General features: G+C 33.8%; 7 protein-coding genes and 2 non-coding genes across 16 annotated transcripts; 2 read left to right on the forward strand and 7 right to left on the reverse strand.

Annotated features, from left to right (window-relative positions):
* The first annotated feature begins 3759 nt into the window (after window positions 1-3759).
* Window positions 3760-6386, forward strand: LOC145740703 (G protein-activated inward rectifier potassium channel 3-like). Its single transcript, XM_082558534.1, has 12 exons — window positions 3760-3839; window positions 3955-4053; window positions 4155-4343; window positions 4400-4502; window positions 4565-4669; window positions 4742-4854; window positions 4916-5066; window positions 5137-5263; window positions 5320-5417; window positions 5484-5594; window positions 5663-5727; window positions 5785-6386. Exons 1-12 carry the CDS (start codon window positions 3772-3774, stop codon window positions 6071-6073), a joined length of 1518 nt encoding a protein of 505 aa, XP_082414660.1. The 5' UTR covers window positions 3760-3771; the 3' UTR covers window positions 6074-6386.
* Window positions 5861-8857, reverse strand: LOC145740705 (palmitoyltransferase ZDHHC20-B-like). Its single transcript, XM_082558535.1, has 10 exons — window positions 8693-8857; window positions 7984-8105; window positions 7727-7847; window positions 7436-7538; window positions 7014-7134; window positions 6809-6941; window positions 6613-6742; window positions 6465-6530; window positions 6266-6360; window positions 5861-6207 (listed from the first exon to the last, which is right to left on the reverse strand). The coding sequence occupies exons 1-10, from the start codon at window positions 8799-8801 to the stop codon at window positions 6155-6157; spliced, it is 1053 nt and encodes a 350-aa protein (XP_082414661.1). The 5' UTR covers window positions 8802-8857; the 3' UTR covers window positions 5861-6154.
* A 554-nt stretch (window positions 8858-9411) lies between these two features.
* Window positions 9412-9482, reverse strand: Trnag-gcc (transfer RNA glycine (anticodon GCC)). Its single transcript has one exon. It is a non-coding gene; the product is annotated as a tRNA-Gly (tRNA).
* Window positions 9483-9490: 8 nt separating this feature from the next.
* Trnae-uuc (transfer RNA glutamic acid (anticodon UUC)) lies at window positions 9491-9562 on the reverse strand. The gene has a single exon. It is a non-coding gene; the product is annotated as a tRNA-Glu (tRNA).
* Window positions 9563-9858: 296 nt separating this feature from the next.
* Window positions 9859-11398, reverse strand: LOC145741147 (motile sperm domain-containing protein 2-like). The gene is made up of 6 exons (XM_082558712.1): window positions 11263-11398; window positions 11014-11166; window positions 10863-10949; window positions 10582-10797; window positions 10356-10519; window positions 9859-10178 (listed from the first exon to the last, which is right to left on the reverse strand). The coding sequence occupies exons 1-6, from the start codon at window positions 11327-11329 to the stop codon at window positions 10128-10130; spliced, it is 738 nt and encodes a 245-aa protein (XP_082414838.1). The 5' UTR covers window positions 11330-11398; the 3' UTR covers window positions 9859-10127.
* Window positions 11399-11697: 299 nt separating this feature from the next.
* LOC145741235 (uncharacterized) lies at window positions 11698-12487 on the reverse strand. Its single transcript, XM_082558826.1, has one exon. The coding sequence runs from the start codon at window positions 12295-12297 to the stop codon at window positions 11719-11721; it is 579 nt and encodes a 192-aa protein (XP_082414952.1). The 5' UTR covers window positions 12298-12487; the 3' UTR covers window positions 11698-11718.
* A 340-nt stretch (window positions 12488-12827) lies between these two features.
* LOC145741331 (uncharacterized) lies at window positions 12828-13778 on the reverse strand. The gene is made up of 2 exons (XM_082558943.1): window positions 13352-13778; window positions 12828-13217 (listed from the first exon to the last, which is right to left on the reverse strand). The coding sequence occupies exons 1-2, from the start codon at window positions 13593-13595 to the stop codon at window positions 13000-13002; spliced, it is 462 nt and encodes a 153-aa protein (XP_082415069.1). The 5' UTR covers window positions 13596-13778; the 3' UTR covers window positions 12828-12999.
* A 1980-nt stretch (window positions 13779-15758) lies between these two features.
* On the forward strand, window positions 15759-16293 carry LOC145764079 (putative coiled-coil-helix-coiled-coil-helix domain-containing protein CHCHD2P9, mitochondrial). Its single transcript, XM_082575662.1, has one exon. It carries the CDS (start codon window positions 15793-15795, stop codon window positions 16216-16218), a length of 426 nt encoding a protein of 141 aa, XP_082431788.1. The 5' UTR covers window positions 15759-15792; the 3' UTR covers window positions 16219-16293.
* LOC145764078 (protein diaphanous homolog 2-like) lies at window positions 16229-24645 on the reverse strand. Of its 8 annotated transcripts, none has more exons than XM_082575653.1 (19): window positions 24554-24645; window positions 24069-24344; window positions 23670-23815; window positions 23375-23519; window positions 23095-23225; window positions 22581-22863; window positions 22135-22370; window positions 21994-22071; window positions 21680-21911; window positions 20975-21611; window positions 20718-20911; window positions 20167-20406; window positions 19949-20087; window positions 19491-19780; window positions 19234-19372; window positions 19050-19151; window positions 18913-18939; window positions 17605-17766; window positions 16229-16821 (listed from the first exon to the last, which is right to left on the reverse strand). In XM_082575653.1, the coding sequence occupies exons 1-19, from the start codon at window positions 24581-24583 to the stop codon at window positions 16574-16576; spliced, it is 3735 nt and encodes a 1244-aa protein (XP_082431779.1). In that variant the 5' UTR covers window positions 24584-24645; the 3' UTR covers window positions 16229-16573. The 8 variants fall into 8 exon arrangements, with proteins under 8 accessions (XP_082431779.1, XP_082431782.1, XP_082431783.1 ...); XM_082575654.1 differs by having other exon boundaries at window positions 16697-17352; XM_082575656.1 differs by lacking the exon at window positions 17605-17766.
* Between the last annotated feature and the right edge of the window lie 642 nt (window positions 24646-25287).

Here is a 25287-nt window from a genome sequence, read left to right on the forward strand (position 1 = left end):
TTTTTGTTTTTTTTGTATATATTTTTAACCTCGATGTAAGAAGGTCGAATGCACGACCTAAACATAGAGTAACAACAGTTACCCCGACCCAGTATCGAGTTGCTTGTGTCAGTTTAGGATATTAAAGACTATAATTGCCCAATAAGTAAGCTGTTGATAAAGTACTGGCTTAGCAGGAGCTAGTAAAGTTTCTAGCGCTTTACTAAAAAACGCTACAGCATGAGGTCACTAGAGATCAAACCCAGAACTTTATGTAGTGTAAGAAGTGTTCTGACTACACCGCGCTGCTTAGTAATGTTTTTTATTATTTTAAGTAATGGTTTTAATATTTACTCCCCAACTTTATGATCTAAACATAGAATTACGGTCAAATGTTAAAGTTTAACTTAGGGCAGCGAAACGTATTAAGCAGAAGCGATAACGGGACCGTTATAGTACACCAGCTGACTGTTAAACATTACGCGTTTAATACATTGTCAATATTTGTAGATAAATTCTGTAATCGAGGACGAGTTAAAACCCAAAAAACAGGAACTCGAAAACCAGATAGAAAAGCTAGAAGGTAAGAATTATATTTATTTATTTTTAATTTAAAAAATGTGTAATTTTGCCTAAACCGGCAGCAATATTTTCCTAATGTGTTAAACAGATGAACAAAACGACGCACAGCTGAAATATATAATGACACTCGATGAGGTCGCACAAACTGACTCATCGTTAAAATCTCTTTGAAACTGAACGATACAATCTGACTTTTCGGACATTAAGCTTAAAAAATAATAACGCTGATTGGCCTTTTTAACTTTTATTTACTGCAAACCTAATTGAATGTTTACTAAATAAAAAATTGTTAAAAACAAAATAATTTTAATCTTTTATTTGTGATACTAAACACTTATTAATTCCGTTGTGGTGATTTTTGTTTACGTTTTTGTTTTGTTTAATGTTTCTGAAATGTAACTTTGTATTTTAACTTTTATTTGACCCTTAATCTTAATATACTAACTACTTGTATTGTTATTTGCAGATTTTAGGTAATATTTAAAAAATAATGGAAGCTTTTCGCTTAAAATTAGCAGCTTTGGAAGAAAGAGGAAAAGAGAGTCGAAAAACAGCTTGAAACAGCAATCGAACATAAAAACAAGGTAAATATTCTGGGTTTCAAATAAATCAAACTTTTTAAAATAAATTTTGTTGTCTGCAGTTGAAGGAAGAAGTAGAAAAGTTGAAATCTGAATTAAGTGAAATCACGAAGGAAACAAAGTAATAAAATTGTGACGTAATAAAGTTAATAAACGCTGATATCTTAAGTAAAATTGTGACGTAATAAAGTTAATAAACGGTGATATCTTGAGTAAAATTGTGACGTAATAAAGTTAATAAAACGCTTAAATCTTGAGTAAGTGTTACATGTTAAAGATGATGATGTCCTCTTATCACAAACTTTCTTTTTTTGTTACAGAAACTCCAGTGGCAAACAAAGCAGATATGTAAGTATAAAAAAAAAAGAATTTATTACACTTTATTTTTAAGATAAAAAAAAACTTTTTTGTAAGATTGTTGAAGTCGAAAAAGGGATCTTGCTTGTTGAGAACGAAATTGAAAATGTCAACAAAAAGGTGATTGTTTTATTAATAGTTGATTTAAAATATTTAAATAAATATTCTCTACAATATTTGCTAAATTCAAAATTTTAAAAGCAAATGAAATGTGTTTTTTAAATAATAACTTAATTTAGTAATTTTGCATAATAGATATCAAATACAAAGCAGCCTGACGATGAAGAAATAAAAAACAAGACCGACACTTCTTCTCAAAAGGTAACGACCCCTAGCTAGTTTTTAATCACTTTTAAATGCAGCATGTAAGACCTGGGTTGAATAGACGACGTTTATAATATCCTTTGAATTGTGTTTATCGGTTAAGTTTATAAACAAGTTGATATTTTACAGATTGAGGAACTTTTGAATGAGGAAAAGTCCTTAAAAAAGAACTTAAACTCACTGGATAGCCAAACTAAAGAGGTATTTAACTGATGCTATTTTATTTTTGTATTAGGAGGCAGAAGTATTTAAACCTTTTTATTGTTTTTTAGAAAAAAAAATAAAGCAAGAGTTGGAAAAAGAAATCGACGGGATAGAAAAATACATCATCAAACTAAAAGGTGAGTTTATAATTTGGCCAAAATATTCTAGAAAGACAAATCTTTCATCCAGCTTCGAAGCGGGTAATGGCTTTACCTTCTTTTGGCTTTTAAGCAATTAATTGCTAACTAATCGGGTGTAAATATGTTCTCAAATAAATAAAATTCCAAAGTTTTAAATTGGGCCAAAAGTTTTATTTGTTTTCAATGTAAGAAAATTTTGTCTAATTCCGTGGCAATATTGAAAACGCTGGCAACTTATGTGTTAAACAGACAAAATAACAAAGTTCATTGTTTAAACAGGTGAAATAGAGAAAAAAAAGAGGCAACAAATTGAAGCGGAGGCTTTAATGAGTTCTACGTCGAAGGATTTAAATTTTTTTAAAGTGAACAAAACCTTAACACCACAATCTGGTTTTTTTGACTTTTTGCTTATAACATTAACGCTGCTTAACATTTTTTTTCATTTAATGCAAAAACTAATTTGTATAAAAGCAGTAACTACCTAAAAAATGTCATAAAACCAACACATTTATACTTTAAACAACCCTTAACATAAAACACAGTTCATTACACTAAAAACAACAAAAAAACCCTAATCTACTAACAACTATTATTCGCGTGCTAAGTTTTACTTAAAAGTTTAATAAATTAATTTTACAATATCAATAAAAAGGAGATTTAAATACTTTGTGCTTATAATAATGTAATGTACTGTGTTTACCGCCGTTGCCTTTTTGATCTGACGCCTTTACATCTACGTCACTTTCTTTTTTTACCGCCATTTCTCATCTTAGATATAGTGCTGGCTTTGAATTAAAAGTTGATTGATTATAATATTGTTATAATTTATTAATAAAAATATTGTTGAGATTCGAATTAAATAAAGTTTGCTGTTAATTAATAAACTGCTAAATGTTGTTTTACGCTGTATTTAATTAAGAACAACGGACTTAACGATAGTTTTAAACAGTTTGACAAATTCTATGTAAGTAACAATGGTACTACTTCCTACCTTAACGTGATAGGTTTTATATTTTATTAGGAAATAATGTGACGTTGATGCGGCTTGAACTCGAAACCATTTGGTTTGTCGTCCGACACCATGACTAGTTCACTCCACTATCGGACAGAAATTGTAATGATGGTTTCAACAAACAATATTTTAATTTACCGCCCACTAACGGAATACTGAAATCGCTTAAAATCAACGTTTTCGAAACTGGCGCTATAACTTTTACATAGAATAAAATGAAGAGTTTTAGGTTTAAACACATAATTATAAATAACTTACAGGTTTCAGACATTTTTACTTAATAATAAAATGATTGTGACGTAAGAACAGAATTATTGTAACCCCTTTTATCGATCTCGTATTGTTTTATCGAGGCAATAAAATACAAACTATTTAAAAACATTTTTTGATGATTTTTTACGGCATTCGTTTCACTTAATTTTCTACAGCGTTCGTTTCTCCAACGTTAAAAAGCGAACAATTCGTAGAAAAAGGGGTGACTGTGACGTAGGCAGTTTTATCGATCTCTCTAATTCACTTAATCAATAATGTATGTTCTGACGAACAAAGAAATTATCTAGCGTCTTGAGTATTGAAAAGGTTTCACTGAATTATGGTTTACAATTCACGCGAAGAAATGGCACCGTCAAGTCCAGCAGTAAACGGGGATAAGTTTCCCAAGTAAGACAGCAACAAAAACTTGTTTATCAGACTTAAGAAATCGTTTTTTTAGCATGTTGTCAGATTTTACAAATTTGTTTAGTTTTGTCAGATTTGATAACTTTATTTTGTTCAGCATTTTGCGCGAGCCAATCCAAAGAGAGCCATCGAATAACTTGGTAAGGACCTCAGAAACCAGTTTTAAAAGGCCAATGAAACGGCGCAGACAGACCAGGTAAGTACCCACTGTATTTAAAGTGTTTACTCCGTATAATAACAAGATAAGTACCCACTGTATTTAAAGTGTTTACTCTGTCTAATAACTTATACATGTAGGTTTGTAGCCAAGAAAGGTCACTGCAACGTAAGACACGGCAACGTTAAGGACAGACTCAGGTACTTGACCGATCTTTTTACAACAATGGTCGACCTCAAGTGGAGTTACAATGTAGCAATATTTGCCGCCACTTATACAGTTACGTGGCTCGGGTTTGGGTTCTCTTGGTGGCTTATCGCTTATTGTCGGTACGTATGTGATGACGTATGTACTGCACAGTTAATGACGTCATTTGTTTAAACAGAGGAGATCTTGAAAGAGTTGCCTTCGAACCCGGAAATGACGAAGTTTGCGTCGTGGGAATAAAATCGTTTACTTCCGCATTTCTGTTTTCAGTTGAAACCCAGGTACGTCATCTGTTTTTATTCATATGACGTCAGCAGTGTGTTTAAGTGTGATGTCATCACAGGTAACTATTGGATACGGGACTCGAGCAATCACAGATAAATGTCCGGAAGGAATTATTTTGCTTCTTTGTCAAAGTATTTTTGGATCGATCGTCGATGCTTTCATGGTGAGTTTTCGATTGTTCTTAAACAATTAACTTGTTTGTTATTGCTTGTTGACCTTGACAACTTTTCCCAAGGTCGGATGCATGTTCGTCAAGATCTCCCAGCCGAACAAGAGAGCCGAGACTTTGGTGTTTAGCGAAGAAGCGGTGATATCACTCCGCGATGGAAAACTCTGCCTTATGTTCAGGTTAGATTTGTTTAATTGACGTCACAATGACCTTACAACTGACGTCATAATGTCTGTTTAGAGTGGGAGATCTCCGAAACTCTCATATCGTCGAAGCCCAGATTCGCGCGAAGTTGATCAAATCTCGGCAAACAGAGGAAGGAGAATTTATGGCCTTGGACCAAACTGATCTCGATGTTGGGTACACGACTGGATCGGATCGTTTATTCCTCGTAAGTTTCTAATAAAAAGGGGAGTGTAATCATGTCACATTTAACTTATAATGACGTCATAATTATGTAGGTCACGCCCCTTATTATTTGTCACGTGATCGATGAAAAATCCCCTTTTTGGGACATGTCCGCGGACGACTTATTAGAAGAAGAGTTTGAGGTAGTCGTCATCTTAGAAGGAATGGTCGAAGCCACGGGTAAGTGGATCGTAAACATCAACGTGACAATAATAAATGTTGTATTCATCCGCCAGGAATGACGTGTCAAGCGCGAAGTTCCTACGTCGAAGACGAAGTCTGTTGGGGCCAAAGGTTCATGCCAGTATTGATGCTTGAGAAAGGCTTTTATGACGTAATAATAATTATTATTTTGCTAACCATTTTGTTCTGTTATGTAACTATTGTTACGTCACGATAGGTCAATTATTCAAACTTCCACGCACACTTTGAAGTGGACAGTCCTTTGTCGAGTGCAAAGCAACAACGGCGAGATCAACAGTTAATGGTCGCACAAACCAACAACAATCAGGTAACAAATACGTCACAATCACCGGTTTCGATTACGTCACAATGTGGTAACCCCTACGTCATTTTTAGATGAAATCGGTTTCACCGCGACAGTTGAAGTTGATTCCAAGAGCTCCAACCATCTCCGAACCTCCGTAAGTTGAATCAAGTTATTTCAGTTTTAAAAAGGTTTCAACATTTTTGTGGTTTAGGGAGTTTCTCTCCTTGCCGATTGAAGACGATAAAAAAGAAGAAAGAAAAGTGAGAGAATGTGACGTCAACACCACGACAGTTCGAAACGGTGTGAACATAATCCAAATTGACAACAAGGACATAGAGGGCGCTGTTCAATCGAAACGTTACAGTCTCCCGAATACAACGCGTTACCATAACGATAAAAGATCCAGTTTCCATGGCTACGGACAAAGATATCACCATGGCAGCAACGAGAATTTTAACGCTGAACATGGAAGCAGTTTAAACTCGATTCACTCAAAATAGTAATTACGACATTTTATTTACAACGAGAGGACGAAAGTTCAAAACTGCGTAAGTGCAAAAATAAATAAAAACAAATTAAAATCAAGTTTCGTTGACGTCCGTCACTGTCGTGCCATTGCTGAAGGAATGAGAACCTAAAGTAAAAAAGATTTTAACAGAATTCGAGCTTTAACTTTAATCATGAGGACTCACCTGAGTTGGTTGGGATTCCTCGCTCCTGGTTCCTTAGAAGAAGATTTTCATCTCCAATGGATTGTCTCGTTGGGAAGCTTGTTCCGTTTCCTTGACTGTAAACACAACATATTCGCTAATTAGTTGCTAATTAACACCTTAACGATACTTACAAAAAATATTTTGATTAACTTTTTGATTAAACAGAATGATTGCAAACCTGTTATTTTCAGCGTCATTTTCTGACAGAATTAGTTTTCGAGGATAAATTTGACCATCGCCCAAACTAAAAATTATTTCGCAAATTAAATAAAATAATTGCTCATTTAAAATTATTCCTTAAATAGTGTTTCTAAAACCCTGATCACCTGGTGAAAAGTGGAAGAAACCAAAACAATTTTCTTTCCCCAAATACTTGCTCCACGTTCCTTATAACTCCAAGGTTAAATCCATTTTTATCAGGTTGCATGTTCCGGAACACAGGAGCTCGAAAACTTTCTAAAATCAAAGATATTAACATTTATATTTCTTCTAATTACTTGTGAATAAAGTTCCATGACTTACCTAAGGTTGAACGATTTTTGGCGACTAAATAACAATGATAAAAGAAAAGGCCGGCCAAACTAAAGGCAAACATTATCGAAGTAAAAAACAAAAATAAAATATGAAATCGTGACGCTGTGTTGTCCAGTTCATTCTAAATAGAAATGTTAAAAAATAATATATATAAAAACTACTGTTTAAATATAACAAATAAAATACAACAAACCTTCCAAAACAAAATAAAATACTGCAGTACAGTTGCAGCCACATAAAGGCAATAAAGGAGTCCATAGAATAGAAACAACATAAAGAATTTGTAGTTGCTGTAACCCACACAATTGTTCACCCTAAAATAAACAAAACTAGCTTCAATATATGGGCAACTTTGTGATCTAAAATTAACCATGGGCAACAACTATGTGTAGTCAAACTTATGCACAAGTAACAATTGCCTACTATGTGCAACCGTAAACTACCATCGGCAACTATTTGCTGCCATATACAACATTGAACTTGACCTACCATGGGCAACAATGGCCTATTATGCGCAACAATGGCCTACTATAAGCAACAATGGCCTATTATGGGTATCAATAAACTACTATGGGCAACAATGCACTGCTATAAACAATATTAAACTTAACCTACCATGGGCAGTAATGATCCATTTTGAGAACACATTGTCCAACAACTGAGCAATAATGACATCGATCAGGCTTTATAACATTGGTGTAAATGCAATACCGATAACCTAAAAACGAAAAAAATCTATAGTTTAATTTAATATAAAAAAACTTTATTAACCTAACAACTACATAATGACATGTTAAAAACATTTCCTAATCTTATCATATTGCTAGCACATGTACAATGTATCATGCCAAAAAGTTGATTAGCTTAATTAAAATAAACATCAACCAATTATATCCAAATATTTACCTCCACGAGGTGTTCTAGTTTCAACTGGCAAGTCTTTCCCAAATTCTGCCAGAATTTCCTGTCTTTCCTCTTCTGTTCCGGCAGATCGCATTCGGGCCAAAATATTTTCGGGAATATTAAACTTTAAACAAAAAAAGAAGTAAAATAAAAAAAACACTTAATTTTAACTAAGAATATATTTGTTGGATTAAATTATATGAAAAGACTAAGTGTAAAAACATCCACTGAATAATTAATGATTTAAATATTTTATAAACCTGGTTGGAGGGAGATTTCACGTCACTAAAAACCGTCTGCCAATAAGCCCAACCAAACATGAAGAAAAATAAGTGGAAAAATATCAAATATAAAACTTTTTCGGCAACATTTTTGATTGTATCTGTAATTAACAACAATTTTTGTAAAATAATATGTTGACAATAATCAAAAAAAGTAAAAAAACTACAACAACTGATTTGATTTGTTGTTAAATATAATTTAATCAATGTGCATTATAACCGGCAACATGGTGTAGTGATAAGAACACTTGCTACTCCACCACTAGATCGAGGGTTTAATTCCCACTGCTCTCATGCTGTAGCGTCCTTGAGTAAGGCACTACAAACGGTATAAACTTCTACTGAACCAGCACTTAATCAGCAGCTTAATTATTGGGCAAATATTATATCCTAAACTGCTAAAGGCAACTCTATACTGAGTCAGGGTAATTGATGTTACTCTATGTTTAGGCCGCGCATTCGACTTTCCCACATCAAGAATAAAAAAAAAATATAAATGAAAAAAATCTGGCCAATAGTATCCTAAACTTGTATAACTTGGATCTGGGTTGGGGTAATATCTATAACAAATCAACATTTTGGATTGGATTTAACAAATAAAACAGTAATATACAACAGTAATATACAAACATATTTTAAAAAATAGAATAGTAATTTACTTTAGAATTAAAATATAACATATACTTACACACACACAACTCAACTACATAAGCGTAATAAGACCAAAAAAGAATAAGAACGATAAAAATACAGGGAAACCAACGAGCCAAACGTCCGCAGGTATTTCCTAGTGACATCACAAATTATTTACTACTTTAAGTCTTAATCTCTTTAATAAAAACCTTTTAAAATGCTTCCTAAAAATAAATAAAATGATTAGATAATATCGTTTTATTATCACTAAGTGTACCTCTTAATATGCGAACAAAAACCAACCAGTCAGACACGCTGACTTTAACGAACTATCTGTCAGTTTGTCGTAGTCATGCGAAGTCATGTGACCGCGTGACGCAATCTGACAAACAGACAACCATAATTCCGCAAAAATATTTATTTCTACTTCGTTTAACTTTTTTAATCCAAAACATATGCTTAAACTGTCTGGTTTTCAACTTAATTTAACTCTATCAGTCTATTAAAACCTACACAAAATAAACATTCCAAACATCGCGAAATATTTTAAATAGCGACACCTTTCTGTAAATTATTTTTTGTGCATTTTTAAAATCTGTTTTAAATTAAATTATTGAAAAAAAGTTTTAACAAAATTAAGTTTAGAGCCTTTAAGGTATTTAATAAGACAATGTGGGCGTGGACAAAGAGAGACAAAAAGTCCCTTTGTTACTAATAGTGACGTAATTCTCTTTTGTTTGTGATAAAATTATTTTGCCGCCGAGAAAAAAAAATTGCATTGGCCGGGAATCGAACCCGGGCCCCCCGCGTGGCAGGCGAGGATTCTACCACTGAACCACCAATGCTAATAATGTTCCTACACCGGGAATCGAACCCGGGCCGCCTGGGTGAAAGCCAGGAATCCTAACCCCTAGACCATGTAGGAGACGTTCAAAGCGCAGCGAAAACGCGCACATAAGCGCGCGCAATGTGATTAATATGATGACGTCAAATAGAGAAAATGAATTTGGTTAATGATATTTTTGCTCGCCTATTTATAAAGTTTATGATGACATTTCTTCTGAGTTTATTTGTTGATTAACTTGATAAATTTTTACGGTGAAAAAATGTAATATTAAAACCAAAACATTTAAAGAACAAAAAATGTTTTTAATTAATTAATTAAAACTTTTCAATTACGTTGTTACAAACAAATAATTTTTTTTTAATCAACAACTGTATTTAAAACATAAAGCGACAAACATTTAAATAAATATTATGATAATATTGAGATTTTCTGAGTATGCAAAATTAAATGAAATCACAGTTTAAATGTAAATGAAATGTTTGCTAAAAATTTAATATTCTAGAAGGTAAAATAATAAAATAATCTCATTTGCTAAAAAAAAGAAATCAATTTTGTTAAAAAGATGGAAAATAAAAATTGCTCGAAATTAAATTATTTTATGATAAAAAGGGATAATTGCATAGTTGAAATATTCTAGGATTTTTTAATTTCCCAAATCATCGGGAAAAGGTGGATAAGAAAACTTGAAAGTATTCTGAAAAACAAAATTAAAATGTCAGGATCACAACAATAAAAACATAGTGCAGTGGCATATAGTGATAAGACTTTTTGGGACCTGAAACAATAAGTTCAATTCTCACTGCAGCCAAGATTTAGCATCCATTAATAAAGCGACAAGTTAAAAAAACAAGCTAACAATGAGTTGACTTACATGTCCGCCCATGTCAACCGGCAATTGAGAGAGGTCGATATATTTTTGAACTTCGGAACTTCCGCACAAAATTGTTCCTTCTCTCTGCTCCTGAGTCAACATCTTACTGATCAACTTCCAAACCGAGTTCATTAGGAACGGGAGGTTGTAAACTATAATCTTATCTGCACAACAAACCCTTAATTAAACAGTATTCAACAAAGTAGTTACCCAACAAAGTGCTTACCTAATAAACATGGAAAATAAGTAGAGAAGCAAGAGATCATAAACTTGATGAACGTGATGTTAGAGTTTCCTATGGATGAGCCGTTTGTGTCGAGAAAAAAAATAATCCTCGCATCCCATCCGGACTCCTTCCTTTGGATCCTCTCAAGCCAGAAGATGAGAAGTCGCTTGTTTTCCTCGTGGTCTTCCTTCTTTAACTTTCCTCCTCGAAAATATACTAAACAAGAATAAACAAGGGTCATAAGTTTAGCTATTTGTATAATCTAAAACGTTAAAACTCACAAATTCTTTTTCCATTGACGGCTCTCCCCAAAAGAAATAAATTTCCTTCCTGAATTTTTTCAATCCCAATATTTTCAGCTGTCATATCTGCAAAAATATCAAAAAACTGAGGTTCTGCATGATATCCCATTAATAGTTAATTTAAACAAACCATTAACTTTGTATTCATTCCTCCATTTTACCACATCGAGGGCTGACTTAACGGCATTGTCAATATTTCTTGACCAAATTAAAAACAAAATTGCATATTCATCATCTTCCAATATTCTGGTTATATCTCTGGGATCCCCTTCTTCTATTATGTCTAAACAATGAAGAACAAAATGTTTTATTATGTCATAGCCACCAACAACAAACCCAGTAACTTATTAACAAAACTTAAAATAATTTAATATTTTACCTTGAACCTGTTCCTTAAATTTCTGCCGAAATTCTGGAATTCCTTTTTCCTTTTCTTTTAAATCCATAATTTTAACTTAAATATTCTAGATTAAAGCAGTAAACAAATTAGCTAATTATCTGACTACTATTTAACACAATTTTAAATGTGAAATTTATATGAAAAATAAAACCAAAAAAAGCTTTGTTTAATTTACAAATAAAATTATTTCAGATTGGCAACTACATAATGCTGGAAAAAAACACAATTAATAAATTAATATTTGCTTATAAAACACTTAATTTGTTTGAATAACATTAAAGGTTGCTTTAAATGTGGTGTTAAAGTTAAAATTACATGGAACTCCAAACCAAATAAAATTAACTTTAACACCAACATTTCATCAAACAAATTTCACTAAAAGTTTCAAAATTTGTTTTCATAAAAAACAACAATTTAAAAAATTCAATCAAAATTTTATTCTTGCAAAAGTTTTTCAATATCATTGGCAATTGCATTAGGCTCAACATTGGGAGCAAATCTCTTACGAGGTTGCCCATTTTTGTCGACTAAAAACTTTGTAAAATTCCATTTTATGGCATTCACCAAAAATCCTCCACAGTTGTTGTGATTCTTTAAATATTTGAAAAGAGGATTTGCTTTATCCCCGTTGACATCGACTTTAGCAAAAAGATCAAACCCGATTTTGTAATTATGAGTTGCAAATTCACAAATTTCATCGTTTGGTTTCGGTTCTTGTTTTCCAAACTGGTTGCATGGAAAAGCAAGGATTCTGAGCTGAGAATATTTTTCGTGAAGACTTTGGAGTTGTTTGTAGTTAGAGTCTGTGAAGCCTCATGCTGAAGCTACATTAACAATTAAACTTACATTCCCTTTGTACTTTGACAATGAGAAATTGTTCCCCTTTATATCGGAGACATTAAAATCAAAAATACTATTCGCTTTTATATCCCCCATGTTGCTATAGAAACAAGATATTAAAAAACTTGTTAAAGTTGCAGCAAGTAATGATAAAATGGCAGCTTTAAAATACATCCTAAATAAATTAAAAACTACATTTTGAGCTTTGAACACTATTTTAATTTTGCTAATTTTAATTATCTTATTGTTTTAATAATGCTCTTATAATGAGTTGTCTTTCAGTCTTGAACATTCAGTTATTTATACGTCATAATAGATAAACAAAGATCTGCTATGGCACACACACATGTTTCCTTTCCGGTCGTTTTCCTGTTACGCACGGCCGCACAACAACAGTAGTCAACATAATTAAGATAATCTCCTAATTAAATAATTAATATTAAATTACAACAAACTATTTTTTTTTATAATTTCGATTTTTTTTATTTCAAATTTTGCTGAGTGTTTTGCAAGTCATCATAACAAACTTTAACACCACACGGAAACTTGAAATGTTTCATCGAAATATTTTTTCAAGTTTATTTTATTTTTACAACGAAACAAATACCAACAACATTTAAACTGTACAATTGTAAAGTATTCAAGCACGTTTTTCGATGCTTAATTCTAAGAAAAAAATTTTTTATATATTTTTTATTAATTTTTATTTAAAAATATCAAATTTTTTTCGAAATTTATTTTTACAATTTGAACTGCCCGCGGGGAGAATAATTTTTGTGATATAATAACCAAAATATCTATGACGTCACAACGTATAAATAAATAGTGAAGGTAATTTTTAGAACACAGTGATTTCTTTAAAGTTAAGTGACGTCATCACTTTCGTGTACTAAGCCGGATTCGATTAAGAGCATTAACCGTGCAGATATTCTTCCGCGATCTGGGATTACTTTCCTTACAGCGCATTATCGCGGAGTGATATCTGCACATCAGCTGATATTCCTTCAACTTACAGCCATCCACGCAGCATTTCGACGATTGATATTGGAACGGAAAACGTCTCGGGTTCGGTTTGGGTAAGTGACGCATCATAGCTGTAACAATGGGATGTTTATGTCGTCATTTACGTTGTGTGTAAGAGGAAAAGGCGGGAAATGAAGGAAGTATTTGACAAGTTGTTAAGATTTAAACAAATTTTAATTTCAAATTGAATCACTTTTCTACTCACAATAACTTCGTGTTTTGAACGGAAACTTGAACCCCGAATCGTCGCAAATCCATCGGAGAAAGGTTTCCTGATCTCTTTCACATTTAATTATCGGACCCAGGGGGTTGCCGTGATGTGACCCAACCGCGACCTTTGCTGACGTCATAGGGAACCCAGGTACAAGAATTAGAACCGCGATTAGGACCCCGAACGTCGAAATTGTGATTGACCGAATTCCGACAGAAAAATTCCCGTCAAACGACATTTTTTTTTATTCTTTATTTTTATCTAAATTTTCTAAATTTTTAAAAATAATTTATTCATAAAAAAATTAAAACATTTTTAAACTGACCGAGTGAACATTTTATTATCAAATAAACTTTTTTAACAGTTGTGAAGCTCGAAATCTTTTCCCAAAACTAGAATTAATATTTTCAAACTTAAAACTCGACGAGGTCTCTTCAAATAAAAACTTCGCGAAATTTTCTTTATTTTAGTCCAGTCGTCGCCTTTCTCTATTGGGTCACGTGACCACGATAGTTTTTCTGTAAAATGTTTTTGTAAAAACTTTCTAGAAATACTAGAACTTGTAAAAAACAAAATTTAAATTTTTTAACCAAATTTTTCGTGAAAATCCTCGTACGAGACAATCCCGAATGTTCAAAACAAACTGTGACGTAACAATCGATTTTACTTCAAGATAATCTTCTATTGCGTCACAAAGGCATGTGGAAATCCAAGTTCTGATTGGCTAATATTTAAGGCGTCTTTTGTTTCTGTGTTTATGACGTCACAGAATATATTCTTTCGAACAAACAGTTACCGAGTATTCTGCTTAACTCCCTTTCTAACAAATCTAGAACAAACGACACATTTTCGACTCATGACTCAGCGCGGGAATTTTCCGTTTAACCACTCAAGCGTGTACTATGACGTCATAGTAAACAAGAATATAATGTTTCTAATTTCGCGGAAAATTATAGATTCGAATTCGGTGACAGTTACGATCGACGTTGAAGTGCTTATTAGAACAATGTCCATTGTTACCACATTCTAATTAACAATGTTCATTGCTCGCGTTTTAGTCATAACAATATCCATTAATGACGTAACAATCCAAATTTATCGAACACGTGACAATTAACTTATTTTACATTTTATTAATTAATTATTATTTTATAAATGTTTGATTATTTTGCCATAATTAAAATTTAACAACTAAGAATTGTTGACAAATTATATGACGTTAAATACCCGAACTTGTGACGTCATAATCCTCATGTTGTGATTAAAATTTTTTCTCAATTCACGATTTTTAAAATCATCGTACTTATGCTAAATCAACCGTTAACGCGCCCTTTGTGACGACATAGTGACACTATTTTATTTATCTTGTCAATTAAATCGTGACGTCACAAGAGGATTTGCACACAGATCAGATTGCGTTCGATTCAGCGACGACAAAATCTCGAGTTTCGCGAAATTTAAGAATTTTTTCTAAATTTAGAATTTAAAAAACAAACAATCTTTTTGTGACGTCAAAAACAGAACTTAAACTTATGAACAAAACCACTACGATGAACCGGTTTAACACTGTGACGTCACAAGTTGTTATCTACGTAGTATTTTACGAAACAACTTAAATTATATTGTGACGTAATAATATATATTGTGACAATGTCATATAATCTAAGACACGTGTAAGATGATGAGGCGGAAACGAGAAAGCTTAAAATAAAAATTCCTCAAATATTTAAACTTTGAAACATCGAGAAATATTTTGGGTTAATTCCATAAAAGGAAAAAGCTTTTCTAACTAATCCTTTTTACTGTCGTTAAACAATTGAGTTGTTTTGTTAAATACTTGCAGTAGTTTGTTAATAATGTTTTAAAACTACCTTATTATCACTTTCCAAGATATCAGATGACACTTTTTGTAATATAATAAAGCGATATTGCGCATAAAAGTTGGGTTTCAAATTGATTTTCTGTGTTTTATTGAAGCATAATTAGCTTTAATGGCTAACCTTTTCTTTGTTGTTACAGAATAAGTCAGGTGATTTACTACCGAGGTTCAAAAAGTGTATCAGTTAAAACGTTGTTAATTATTAGATCAATATTATCTAAAACTGGCACAAATTAAAAGTCTATTTTCTTCTGGTTTTAACATCACGAAACTTTAAATATTATTAAAAGTGGATTTTAATTTAAAAAAATACAAATCGAGGATAAACTATTTTTACAATGATTCTACCGACCGTGTAAAAGTGAAACATATGATGACATTTTCTGAAAGTTTTCTCTGAAGCGTTTGAACTAAAAATGTTGAAATGTTTGTTTAAAAACGTTATGTAACTGAATAAGTTAATAATTTAATTAAATCGCATTCTGGTTGCTATTAAAAATTATTTTATTTAATTTTAGATAATTTATTCTAGTTTGTTGATACTTTTATTTAAAAAATGCCGCGACGACGCAGCTCCCCCATGCGACGACCTTCACCGGAACGCTCCCAAGTTCGTTCGAGGTCACCCCCTCAAACCTCCCCCGCCACTAGGCCCCAACAATCACAAGTGGGCGCCCCTGCGCAGCAAGGCCCAGGGTTAATGGGCCAAGCAGCTGCTACAATGGGAGGAGCAATGGTAGGAAGTGTAATTGGACATGGGGTGTCGAACATGCTCTTTGGTGGTGGCAGTAAAGAGTCCCAGCCTGACGTCACTTACCAGGAATCGCCCCCCCAACCCCAATATAACAATCCCCAACAAAATGTTTGCAGTTACGAGTTGCAACAATTTCTGAATTGTGCTCAAACTCAATCGGATGTCGGGCTCTGTGAGGGATTCAACGAAGCTTTAAAACAATGCAAAAGAAATAATATTTCCACTTAAAACTTAACTCCCATACCAAGCTAGTGTGCCTAATATTTTGTTTGTGATTTATTGGAATAAAATGTTTTGATCGATTATTGTTATATTCTCTAAGGCATAAAAGGCAGAAATTAAATGATTGAGTTCCACAAATTTGTGGTCGAAATATTTACATAAAGAGTGCAACTAATTTGGTGCAACATATTCGTAGACGCACCAGGGTTTCATTATGACATCATCAATGCATAGGTTATTTGCTAACCAATAATAAAAACTTTAAAATCAATTAAAATTAAATAAATCATCACAATTAACATTACAACATATTGTGACATAAATAATAAGTTCACAGACAATCAGTTATGACATCACAGCCTCAAAGAGCGTTTAATTGAGCAAGTAAGTCCTCAGAACTTTGATCTTTCGTTCGTGTCCTTCTAGCTCCCCCGGTGGTTGCTTCTGCCATCGATGAGAAAACCTTGCGGTTCCGGTTTGCTGGTTTAAGATTGGGGGAGCCAGAGAGTGTGTCCGCTGTCATTGAATCGAGATTAATTTCTACGGCCGATGTTTGTCCCATTAGGTGGCGTCTTGAGCGTGACCTCTCGATTGCTCGGTAATCTCCACCTAGTGTAAGAAAAAGTTTTATCTCAATTTACCCAAGTTCAGATATAAATAATATGTAGAAAATAAAATTACAATCTTACTACATATAACTTACCAAGCAATGAAGTTAGTGATTAGTTAAGTTAGTAAGATGAGATTATTTTGTAACCCGTTTAATTTATTGCCCCATAAAACAATATTAAGTAGTACAGTGTAACTATGCTGTCACAATAAGGCGCATGACATCATAATAAAGGCGCATCATAATAGTAGTTCTATGCTGTAATATTGAAACTTCACAATGCATTATATTTAAGTATGACATCACAACATAAGAGATGTGAGGTCACAATGTTTATCGAAGAGAAGGCAAGTCCGAAGCAGCAAGGACTCGGAATTTAATTGGTTCTTCTTGTTTCGGTTTCCTAGCAACCTCAAGAATGGGTCCATCATGGTTGAGCGCACTTTCAAGTGAGGGCGAAACGATGTGGGACAACGCAGCATTGTTGGGAGTTCCCCGGGACCGAGAACGATTCCTGGTGACTTGAGAGCCTGAAAAGTTATTGCAATGCACGGAGTTGTCGACCTAAACATTCACATTGTGATGTCACCGTGATGTCACATTGTGATGTTTGTGATGAATTTGGTGCCGTGCATTGAAATAACTTCAACAAGCATGCAAAAACAAAAAAATCAACGGAAGAGATCTTTGGCTCGGACGTTAGTGGGTTATTATGACATCACAATATTTCCCCTTATTAGTAACATATACATTAGTGGGCTACTATGACATCACAATATTACCCTTATCATGGGCTTTTGAGATGGCCTTGAGCATTGCAGTCGCGCCTGACCGATCAATACTCCGAGACGAAACAACTGACGGACGGACAGTCGGACGGCTGTTGGGGTTTGATCGTAATTGTGACAAAGTCTGACTCGGGCCAAAAGATTTCCTTCCTTCATCTAACAACATGCTTCATTTATAATCCATGCACAAAATCACCACAGAGCAAACTCAAAGGGAAACTCAAAAGCAAACTCAAAGGGAAACTCAAAGCAAACTTAAAGGGGAACTCAAAAGCAAACTTAAAGGGGAACTCAAAAGCAAACTTAAAGGGGACTCAAAGCAAACTTAAAGGGAACTTGAAGGGAAACTTAAAGCAAACTTAAAGGGGAACTCATTGGCAAACTTAAAGGGGAACTCAAAAGCAAACTTAAAAGGGAACTTAAAGCAAACTTAAAGGGGACTCAAAGCAAACTTAAAGGAGACTCAAAGCAAACTCAAAGGGGACTCGAAGCAAACTTAAAGGGGAACTCAAAAGCAAACTTAAAGGGGACTCAAAGCAAACTTAAAGGGGAACTCAAAAGCAACCTTAAAGGGGACTCAAAGCAAACTTAAAGGAGAACTCAAAGGGAACTTAAGGGGGACTTAAAGCAAACTTAAAGGGGAACTCAAAGGGAACTTAAGGGGGACTTAAAGCAAACTTAAAGGGGACTTAAAGCAAACTTAAAGCAAACTTAAGGGGGACTCAAAGCAAACTCAAAGCAAACTCAAAGGCGACTTAAAGCAAACTTAAGGGGGAACTTAAAGTGAAACTTAAATGGGGGACTTAAAGGGAACTTAAAAGCAAACTTAAAGGGGGACTCAAAGGGAACCTAATAAGAACTCAAAGGAAACTCATGGAAATCATAAAACCACCGCATAACTTATTAGCTTGCTAAGTGAAATAAAATAAATGATATTCACCAAGCAAAATTAAAAGCCTTTAACTTAAACATAAAGCAAAGAACTTAAAAAAAAAAATCATGAGGTTAAGAAAATAGGATTAAAATTTATAACCCACGATGTATAAAAAGATGAAGTTTTGGGGAAGGTTTGCCGCTCCACCAACAAAGCATTTAATTATTGCTACTTAATTAAAAGGTTGTCTTTAAAAAAAGGCCTTCTACACAAAAAAAAACCATGACATTATGATGTCATAGACAACAAATATTAACTTCATGATGTCACAAACTAAAATGACATTATTATGTCATAGACAATTAACAATGGACAAGCATTAAACGATTATCACGACTCATGATAATTGCTAGTTAGTCAAGCGTTACCTTCATTTTCCCCAAATAATTTATCCTCTAAAATAATAAAACTCAAAATTGCTCGAAATGTTAAAATAAATAAATTAAAAATGCATAACAATGAAAAAGAAGAAAACTTAAAAATAATCGGCAACAAAAAACTTTACCTTTGTCGCCACGCGGTGTCCTCCTTCGCCCTTCTTTCTTAAAAGCTTTTCCTGTTGACAGGGCTTCCAATAAACTATCCATAACCCCCTCCTGGTCACCCTCTGTAGTACACAAATAATTTAGTGGAAACACTGGGTACAAATTTCATGGAAACACTGATTTTAACTAGTTGGAAGCACTGACCTTGATCGTAAAGATTGTTTCCCAGTTGTTTTTTCTTATTTCTTTCCTTTTTCTCTTTTTCTGCTTTCTCTTTTGCAAGTTTTGCCCTTTTTTGTTTTTCTTCCAATTCTTTTTTCTTTTGGTTTTCTTTAACGGCATTCTAAACAGAATAAATGTTACAATCTGATCCTTTAAAGTTAATTAGGTTATTTCCACAATCTGATTGCATTTTAAAAAAAATATTCAACTGATATCAACACAGAAAGCCTAAAACTCACGATATAATGATCCCTAAACGTGTTCATTTCACCAAAGAAATCTTCCATGGATTTTTTCTTCACATCGAAGCAGAAATATTCTCCCAACCTAGTGTACAACGTTTCCATTTGCTCGTGCATGTCGGCCAACAACTCAAATTCCTCGTCGGCCTTCTTTGCAAACCCAGTCATAACTTCAGCAAATTTGTCTCTTTCGTCTTTAGTTTTAGCGTAAGCTTTTATATCTCGACCGAGGGCTTCGAGCTGGGTTTTCATTGCTTTTATATTCTTCTTTAATTGTTCTTCACTCACTAAAAGTTAAAGTTTTATTAAAGCTTTAACACTACATGTGTGCCTAGGTTTGATTCCCACTGCTGGCATGTGGTAATTGTCCGAGTAGGTTACTTATAAGGTCACAATAACCATATTAGTCTATAATGGTACTTGCTAGAGAACCTGTGTCTCAACATTAAACTAACCTCGGACAGCTTTAGGAACGTGTTTAAGACAATCGATAAACCCGTTGATCTCTGAATATTTTTCTTTCTGCTCCTCAATCATAGCTGCGAGGAAGTTCATCATGTTCGAGGTGTTGTCTGTGTCTTTCGTGTCTTTCAGCTTGAAAATGAATTTTGTTGAGTAAAACCAAAAAAAACACTCAAGCAACATCTGCTAACTTAAACAATAAGCTACCCACCCTGGTTAAGTAGCTGATGTCAAATCCAACAGTTTGGGCATTTCTTGAGCCTGAGTTCATATAATTTCCAACTAAGAGAACCAGTTCCAGAAACTTCTTAAACTTTTCACTTTTTGAAATATCTTGGCACGCAGCGGTCACAGAAACAATATTCGGTTTAATATCCCCGACCAACTCGGTGTAAATTCTCATGAATTTAATGTGTTGGAGTCTTGGGTGAAGTTTAGGGATTTCGCTTATCTAAAGAAATTCAATAACTAAAAGCTATAAACCTATAAAAAATAAACCCATATAAAAAAGTTTTGCTATAAAAAATAAACCCATATAAAAAAGTTTTCCTGACTTAAACATTGAGCAACATTTGTTACCCTGACAAATCATTAGTTGACTTTGATGGTTTAGAATATTATTAACTATATTTGTGGGAGTCTATACGACCTCAATTAAGTGCGCTACATCACGAAACCCGTGGGGATTGAACCCAGAACCTCAAGGTAAGTGTTTAACCCACAACAATCATTCTTATATCAAAAGTTTTAAAACAAACTCACCACACACAGGAACTTCTCCGCCTCAGTGAGATCTTCGTATTGCTTCTTGTATTCCTTCACAGCATTGATCGTTTCTTGCTCGGGAAGTTGTTTGATTAAATTGATCACCAAAGTTTCATCCAATCTGTCATCCACCGACAAAATGATGTCCCTCGTTTCCTCGTAACTCATTTTAATTGTTCCGAGGAAGATTGCTGTAAATAAATTTACATGTTCACAACTACATAAAACTTACAAACTTAACAAATAAAACTTACATAAATTCTGTCCAGTTTTACTGTCAAGCACTTTTAATTCTTTTGTTTTTTTCTGTGGTTTTTCTTCCGTTGCAGCTTTTTTGACAATTTTCTTTTGACCAAAAGTTGCCATCAACCTCGTAAAAAGGTCGGCACTTTCATATTTGTCCTCTTTTGCTGCCGACCAAAAACTATCGTCCTTAATCAAAGTTGGCTTCAATTTCTGCCAATTTAATCTTTTCATCGCAGTCTCGGGTTTAAAAGTTTTCTTCACAAACTTTGGTTCTGGAGCAGCAGCTCCCCCCATGCCGGGTGGAGGGGGAATGCCTCCCATACCGGGTGGAGGGGGAATACCTCCCATTCCGGGGGGAGGAGGAATACCTCCCATGCCGGGTGGAGGGGGAATACCTCCCATGCTGGGTGGAGGGGGAATACCCCCCATACTGGGTGGAGGGGGAATACCCCCCATACTGGGTGGAGGGGGAATACCTCCCATACTGGGTGGAGGGGGAATACCTCCCATACTGGGTGGAGGGGGAATACCACCCATACTGGGTGGAGGGGGGATGCCCCCTAAACTTGGGGGTGGTGGAATGCCTCCTGAACCTGGGGGTGGGGGAATACCCGAAGCATTAGCAGGGGGACCTCCAGCTTTGACCTGACAAAAAACATCCAAGTTTAAATAAATCTTCAAAACAGATTTTAAACAAGAAATAGTTTTCCAACCTGAGCTTTGAGTTGTTCGATCAAAGTTTCATTTTCCTTCAACTTTTTCTCAAACTCCAACATTTCGTTGATCTTCTTGTTGAGTTTAAACTCAGCTTCTTGCCTCGCAATTAACTCCTGTTCGAGTTGTTTCTGGCTCTCGAGTGACTTAAATTCACTCTCCTCAACTTTTGATTTGTCGATCATGTGATCAATCAGGGGATCCACCTCAACCGCAAACCGTCGTCGATAACTACAAAGAAACAATGGGTTAATAAAGGAACAATGAGAAACAATGCTTCATGGTGACAACACAATGTAACAATTGTTAAAACCTGAAATCCGGATCCATCCCGCTTCTGTGCAGAATAATTTGGGAAACGCATTCCTCAATCAGTCGGTAATATTGCGGCCTAAACAGAAAAAAAGTTAATAACCCGGCACAGTTAAAACAAAATAATAAATTGATGAATCACCTTGCCCATTCATCCTCTCTTATACTCAGTAAGTGCTGTAGAATTGATTGAAAGAAAGGTTCACTCGGCGTCCCATGCAAGCTGTACTTTAGGATTTCAAATATATCGCTAGATTCCTCAAACTCTTGTTTAATGTCGTAGAACCTCGACGCTAACTCGTCAAAATCTCCGTCTCGATGCTCCTCAAAAACCCTCAGCTGGATTTGTAATTCCTCATTTTGACTTTTTTTCAACTCCTGAAAACAAATTAATTAAAAATTTGAAATTTGTTAAACAATTAAACAAAATTAGGGAAACTGCATTTTACAATTTAAGACCTAACAAAAGAATAACAATTACGTAATAATGTTAATTGAACAACAATAAAGTTACAAAGTAAATGGGACAATGGCTTAACTATTGGACAACAATGACTAAACAATCAGACAACAATGGGATCCACAAACCTCCAGAATATGAATGAGTCCGGCCCTCATAATTTCATTTCTGAGATGCATCCTAAAGTCGAGTTCATCAGGCGTGCAAACCAAAACATTGACCAGTTGCAAGCAAGCAACCCTTAACTGGGGCCACTGTTCCCCGCTCTTCAATCCCTCGATGATGGTGTCAAACCTTGTCGGTCCCACGGGGAGAACAGCATGGGATTGTTGTTCGTCTGTTACTGCCCCCTGGTGTTTCAACAACCTCGCTTCATGACATGTGGTCAACGCTTCCAACACTTTGTCGTGTCTGTAAAAAGTTACAAGTTCAATTCTTTGTCACATAACAGCTACAAGTTTAACTCTTTGTCACATTAAAGTTACAACTTTAATTTTTTGCCACATACAGTAACAAGTTTACCCCTATGTCACAAAACAGTTACAATTTTACCTCTTTGTTAATTATTGGATTTAATACTAACATTAAAGTGGTGCACACTATTATTTGGACATAATTAGGTTACAACTACTAAATACTTACCCATCCTCGAGAAGACACACCGCAGCTACAAGCTTGACGGTATCAGTCATCATTATTTTGTTTTTGGGGTCAATTGCCCGACACAACGTCACAATCCCATATTCTTTTTCGAACATGTCCCGGATACCATACTAAAAATAAACATAGTTTAAATGGGTAATATCTACAAGTAATATACTTAAATGACACAAGTAATATACTTAAATGACACAAGTAATACACATATGCAAATAAATAGCAACATATTAAAAAAGCACTAAAAAGTAAAACATGCACTTACCTTATTATTCATAAAAGCTTTTAAACACCGAATAATTTCGTGTTTTATTTTGTTATAGTTTTCAGTATTCCGATCATGATCATAACAATCGTTTAATATCCTCAACAAAATATCGAGGCCTTCACGACCAAAGTTTTGAACCCAACTACAAAAATATTAATTGTTAGCGTTAGGGTGAAGAGTTAAAACTAATGTTATTAAATTTTGTTTTTAAGGAAATTTATTGAAAAACTATTTTTAGTCACTTCAGACTAAAATCTAATTTATTATTAAATTGAATTATGACATCACAAACCTTAAAGGATTGCTGTTAAGTGAAACTCTTAAAGATTCTAGAATTTGAAGCAATTCTCTGCTACTTTCTCCCCTCATACTTTCTTCTTTTCTTAACAGGTTTTGCATGTTAAAAATAAATTGCTGCGGTGTCATTGCTTCTTTGCCCTGAAAATTAAAATTATACTTTTTATTACAAACAGAAAAATTAAACAACAAAAAGTTAATCAAAAATAGAAATAGATCAATAAAAAGGGTAAACAAAATATCATTTTAAAATTTAACACTGAATGAAAAAAAACTTATTAACAACAGCTTTAAATAATAAAATTTTTATGGGCACTATTGACTTTTGAATGTTTTATAACTACATCACAAAAAAAGATAAAATTAAGCATGCAACATTAAAATAACTTCTTACCCTAACGATAGCAGTTTTGTTAAGCCATTGCACCACCATATTCCTCTTGATCATAATATCTTTATCTCGCAACGGTTCCTTCTTCTCTTCAGCCAGGTTCATGTCGTCCAACATCTTCTCAAACAAAGTAAGGACTTCATGTTGGGACAGCTTAGCAGCAACAGCATCAGGGATCATGTGATCATCGTGATTTTCTTCCGTTATCGATTGAGCTCGACTCTGGTTCTTTTTGCTCGGTTTTGCAGTCTTGGTGTTTACTGAAGTGAAACGATCCAACTGTGAAAAAAGTTTAATTTTTTAAAATTGTTATCTTTCAACTTTAGTGCTTAAAGATGATTTACTGGTGCTCTGACGGTAAATCTTGTTGATTCCTTACTTCAGGACCCTAAGATTTTATTAGCTACAACTTAGCATCAGTTGGACCCCAATTTTGCTTTAAAGAACATGGGCCACCTAATATTTTGAAAAATAATTCAAGAACTTACGAATTTCTTTGCTTTTTGTTTGTCCGCCATTTTAAGTTGTTACCATTTCTTTTTGTTACAAATAATCCAATTTTTTATAACATTTTAATTCTAAAAATTAAAATATTTTAATCATAAAATTGTGAAAATCCTAACCTTAGCCAAATCTAACATTTGACATTTTAAGAGATTGCCTAATAAGGTTTGTTTATTACTTGTTTGTTTTAGGGTTTGGCAAAATGTAATTTCTGCTAACGCCCTTAACTTATAATATGTGACAATAAGTTTTAAAAACCTTTTTTATTTTCCAATCTGTCAGTCTGTCCATGCAAGTTTAAAAAACAATGTTTAACTTTAAATATTATTTTTTTTAATGGCATCATAGATAAAAACATGATATCTATACCAGCTTAAAATTGGCCAACATTCAGACCTTTATAGACAATGAATATAAAGTTTTCAGTTATTTAAATTCCACGAATATTAAATCTTAACTATTTTGTCTGTTTGTTATTTATTTAGTTTCGTTTTTAATGTTAACAATCTGCCAAACAGCCAAACAAAGTGATTTTCAGTATTTCTTTGCCATTTAAACTAAACAGTTAATATTTAACATATAATTGTACAACGAAGTCTATAGAACCTTCTAAATTAGAAAGTTGTAAAAAAAACAATAAAAACATAAATTTATCAATTTTATGAAAACTTTTAATGCTAACATGCTCCAGTGATTTTACGCCTATGCGCAGAAACAC

The sequence above is a fragment of the Corella eumyota genome, chromosome 1 (genome assembly GCF_963082875.1).
Source record: "Corella eumyota chromosome 1, kaCorEumy4.1, whole genome shotgun sequence".
Lineage (NCBI taxonomy): Eukaryota > Metazoa > Chordata > Ascidiacea > Phlebobranchia > Corellidae > Corella > Corella eumyota.

Coding starts and splice junctions, on each gene's coding strand:
- LOC145740703 (XM_082558534.1), top strand. CDS start 3,772: ATGGTTTACAATTCACGCGAAGAAATGGCACCGTCAAGTCCAGCAGTA. Junction 4,855..4,915: donor AAACTCTGCCTTATGTTCAG/GTTAGATTTGTT, acceptor ATGTCTGTTTAG/AGTGGGAGATCTCCGAAACT. Junction 5,418..5,483: donor TTGAGAAAGGCTTTTATGAC/GTAATAATAATT, acceptor ACGTCACGATAG/GTCAATTATTCAAACTTCCA.
- LOC145740705 (XM_082558535.1), bottom strand. CDS start 8,801: ATGTCACTAGGAAATACCTGCGGACGTTTGGCTCGTTGGTTTCCCTGT. Junction 6,942..7,013: donor ATTTTATTTTGTTTTGGAAG/GTTTGTTGTATT, acceptor ATTTCTATTTAG/AATGAACTGGACAACACAGC. Junction 6,743..6,808: donor CAAAAATCGTTCAACCTTAG/GTAAGTCATGGA, acceptor CTTTGATTTTAG/AAAGTTTTCGAGCTCCTGTG.
- LOC145741147 (XM_082558712.1), bottom strand. CDS start 11,329: ATGGATTTAAAAGAAAAGGAAAAAGGAATTCCAGAATTTCGGCAGAAA. Junction 10,950..11,013: donor GAATGAATACAAAGTTAATG/GTTTGTTTAAAT, acceptor ATATTTTTGCAG/ATATGACAGCTGAAAATATT. Junction 10,520..10,581: donor TTATTTTCCATGTTTATTAG/GTAAGCACTTTG, acceptor TTTGTTGTGCAG/ATAAGATTATAGTTTACAAC.
- LOC145741331 (XM_082558943.1), bottom strand. CDS start 13,595: ATGTCGTTTGACGGGAATTTTTCTGTCGGAATTCGGTCAATCACAATT. Junction 13,218..13,351: donor GTTCAAAACACGAAGTTATT/GTGAGTAGAAAA, acceptor CCATTGTTACAG/CTATGATGCGTCACTTACCC.
- LOC145764079 (XM_082575662.1), top strand. CDS start 15,793: ATGCCGCGACGACGCAGCTCCCCCATGCGACGACCTTCACCGGAACGC.
- LOC145764078 (XM_082575653.1), bottom strand. CDS start 24,583: ATGGCGGACAAACAAAAAGCAAAGAAATTC. Junction 23,816..24,068: donor ACAAAACTGCTATCGTTAGG/GTAAGAAGTTAT, acceptor TTTAATTTTCAG/GGCAAAGAAGCAATGACACC. Junction 23,226..23,374: donor AAGCTTTTATGAATAATAAG/GTAAGTGCATGT, acceptor GTTTATTTTTAG/TATGGTATCCGGGACATGTT.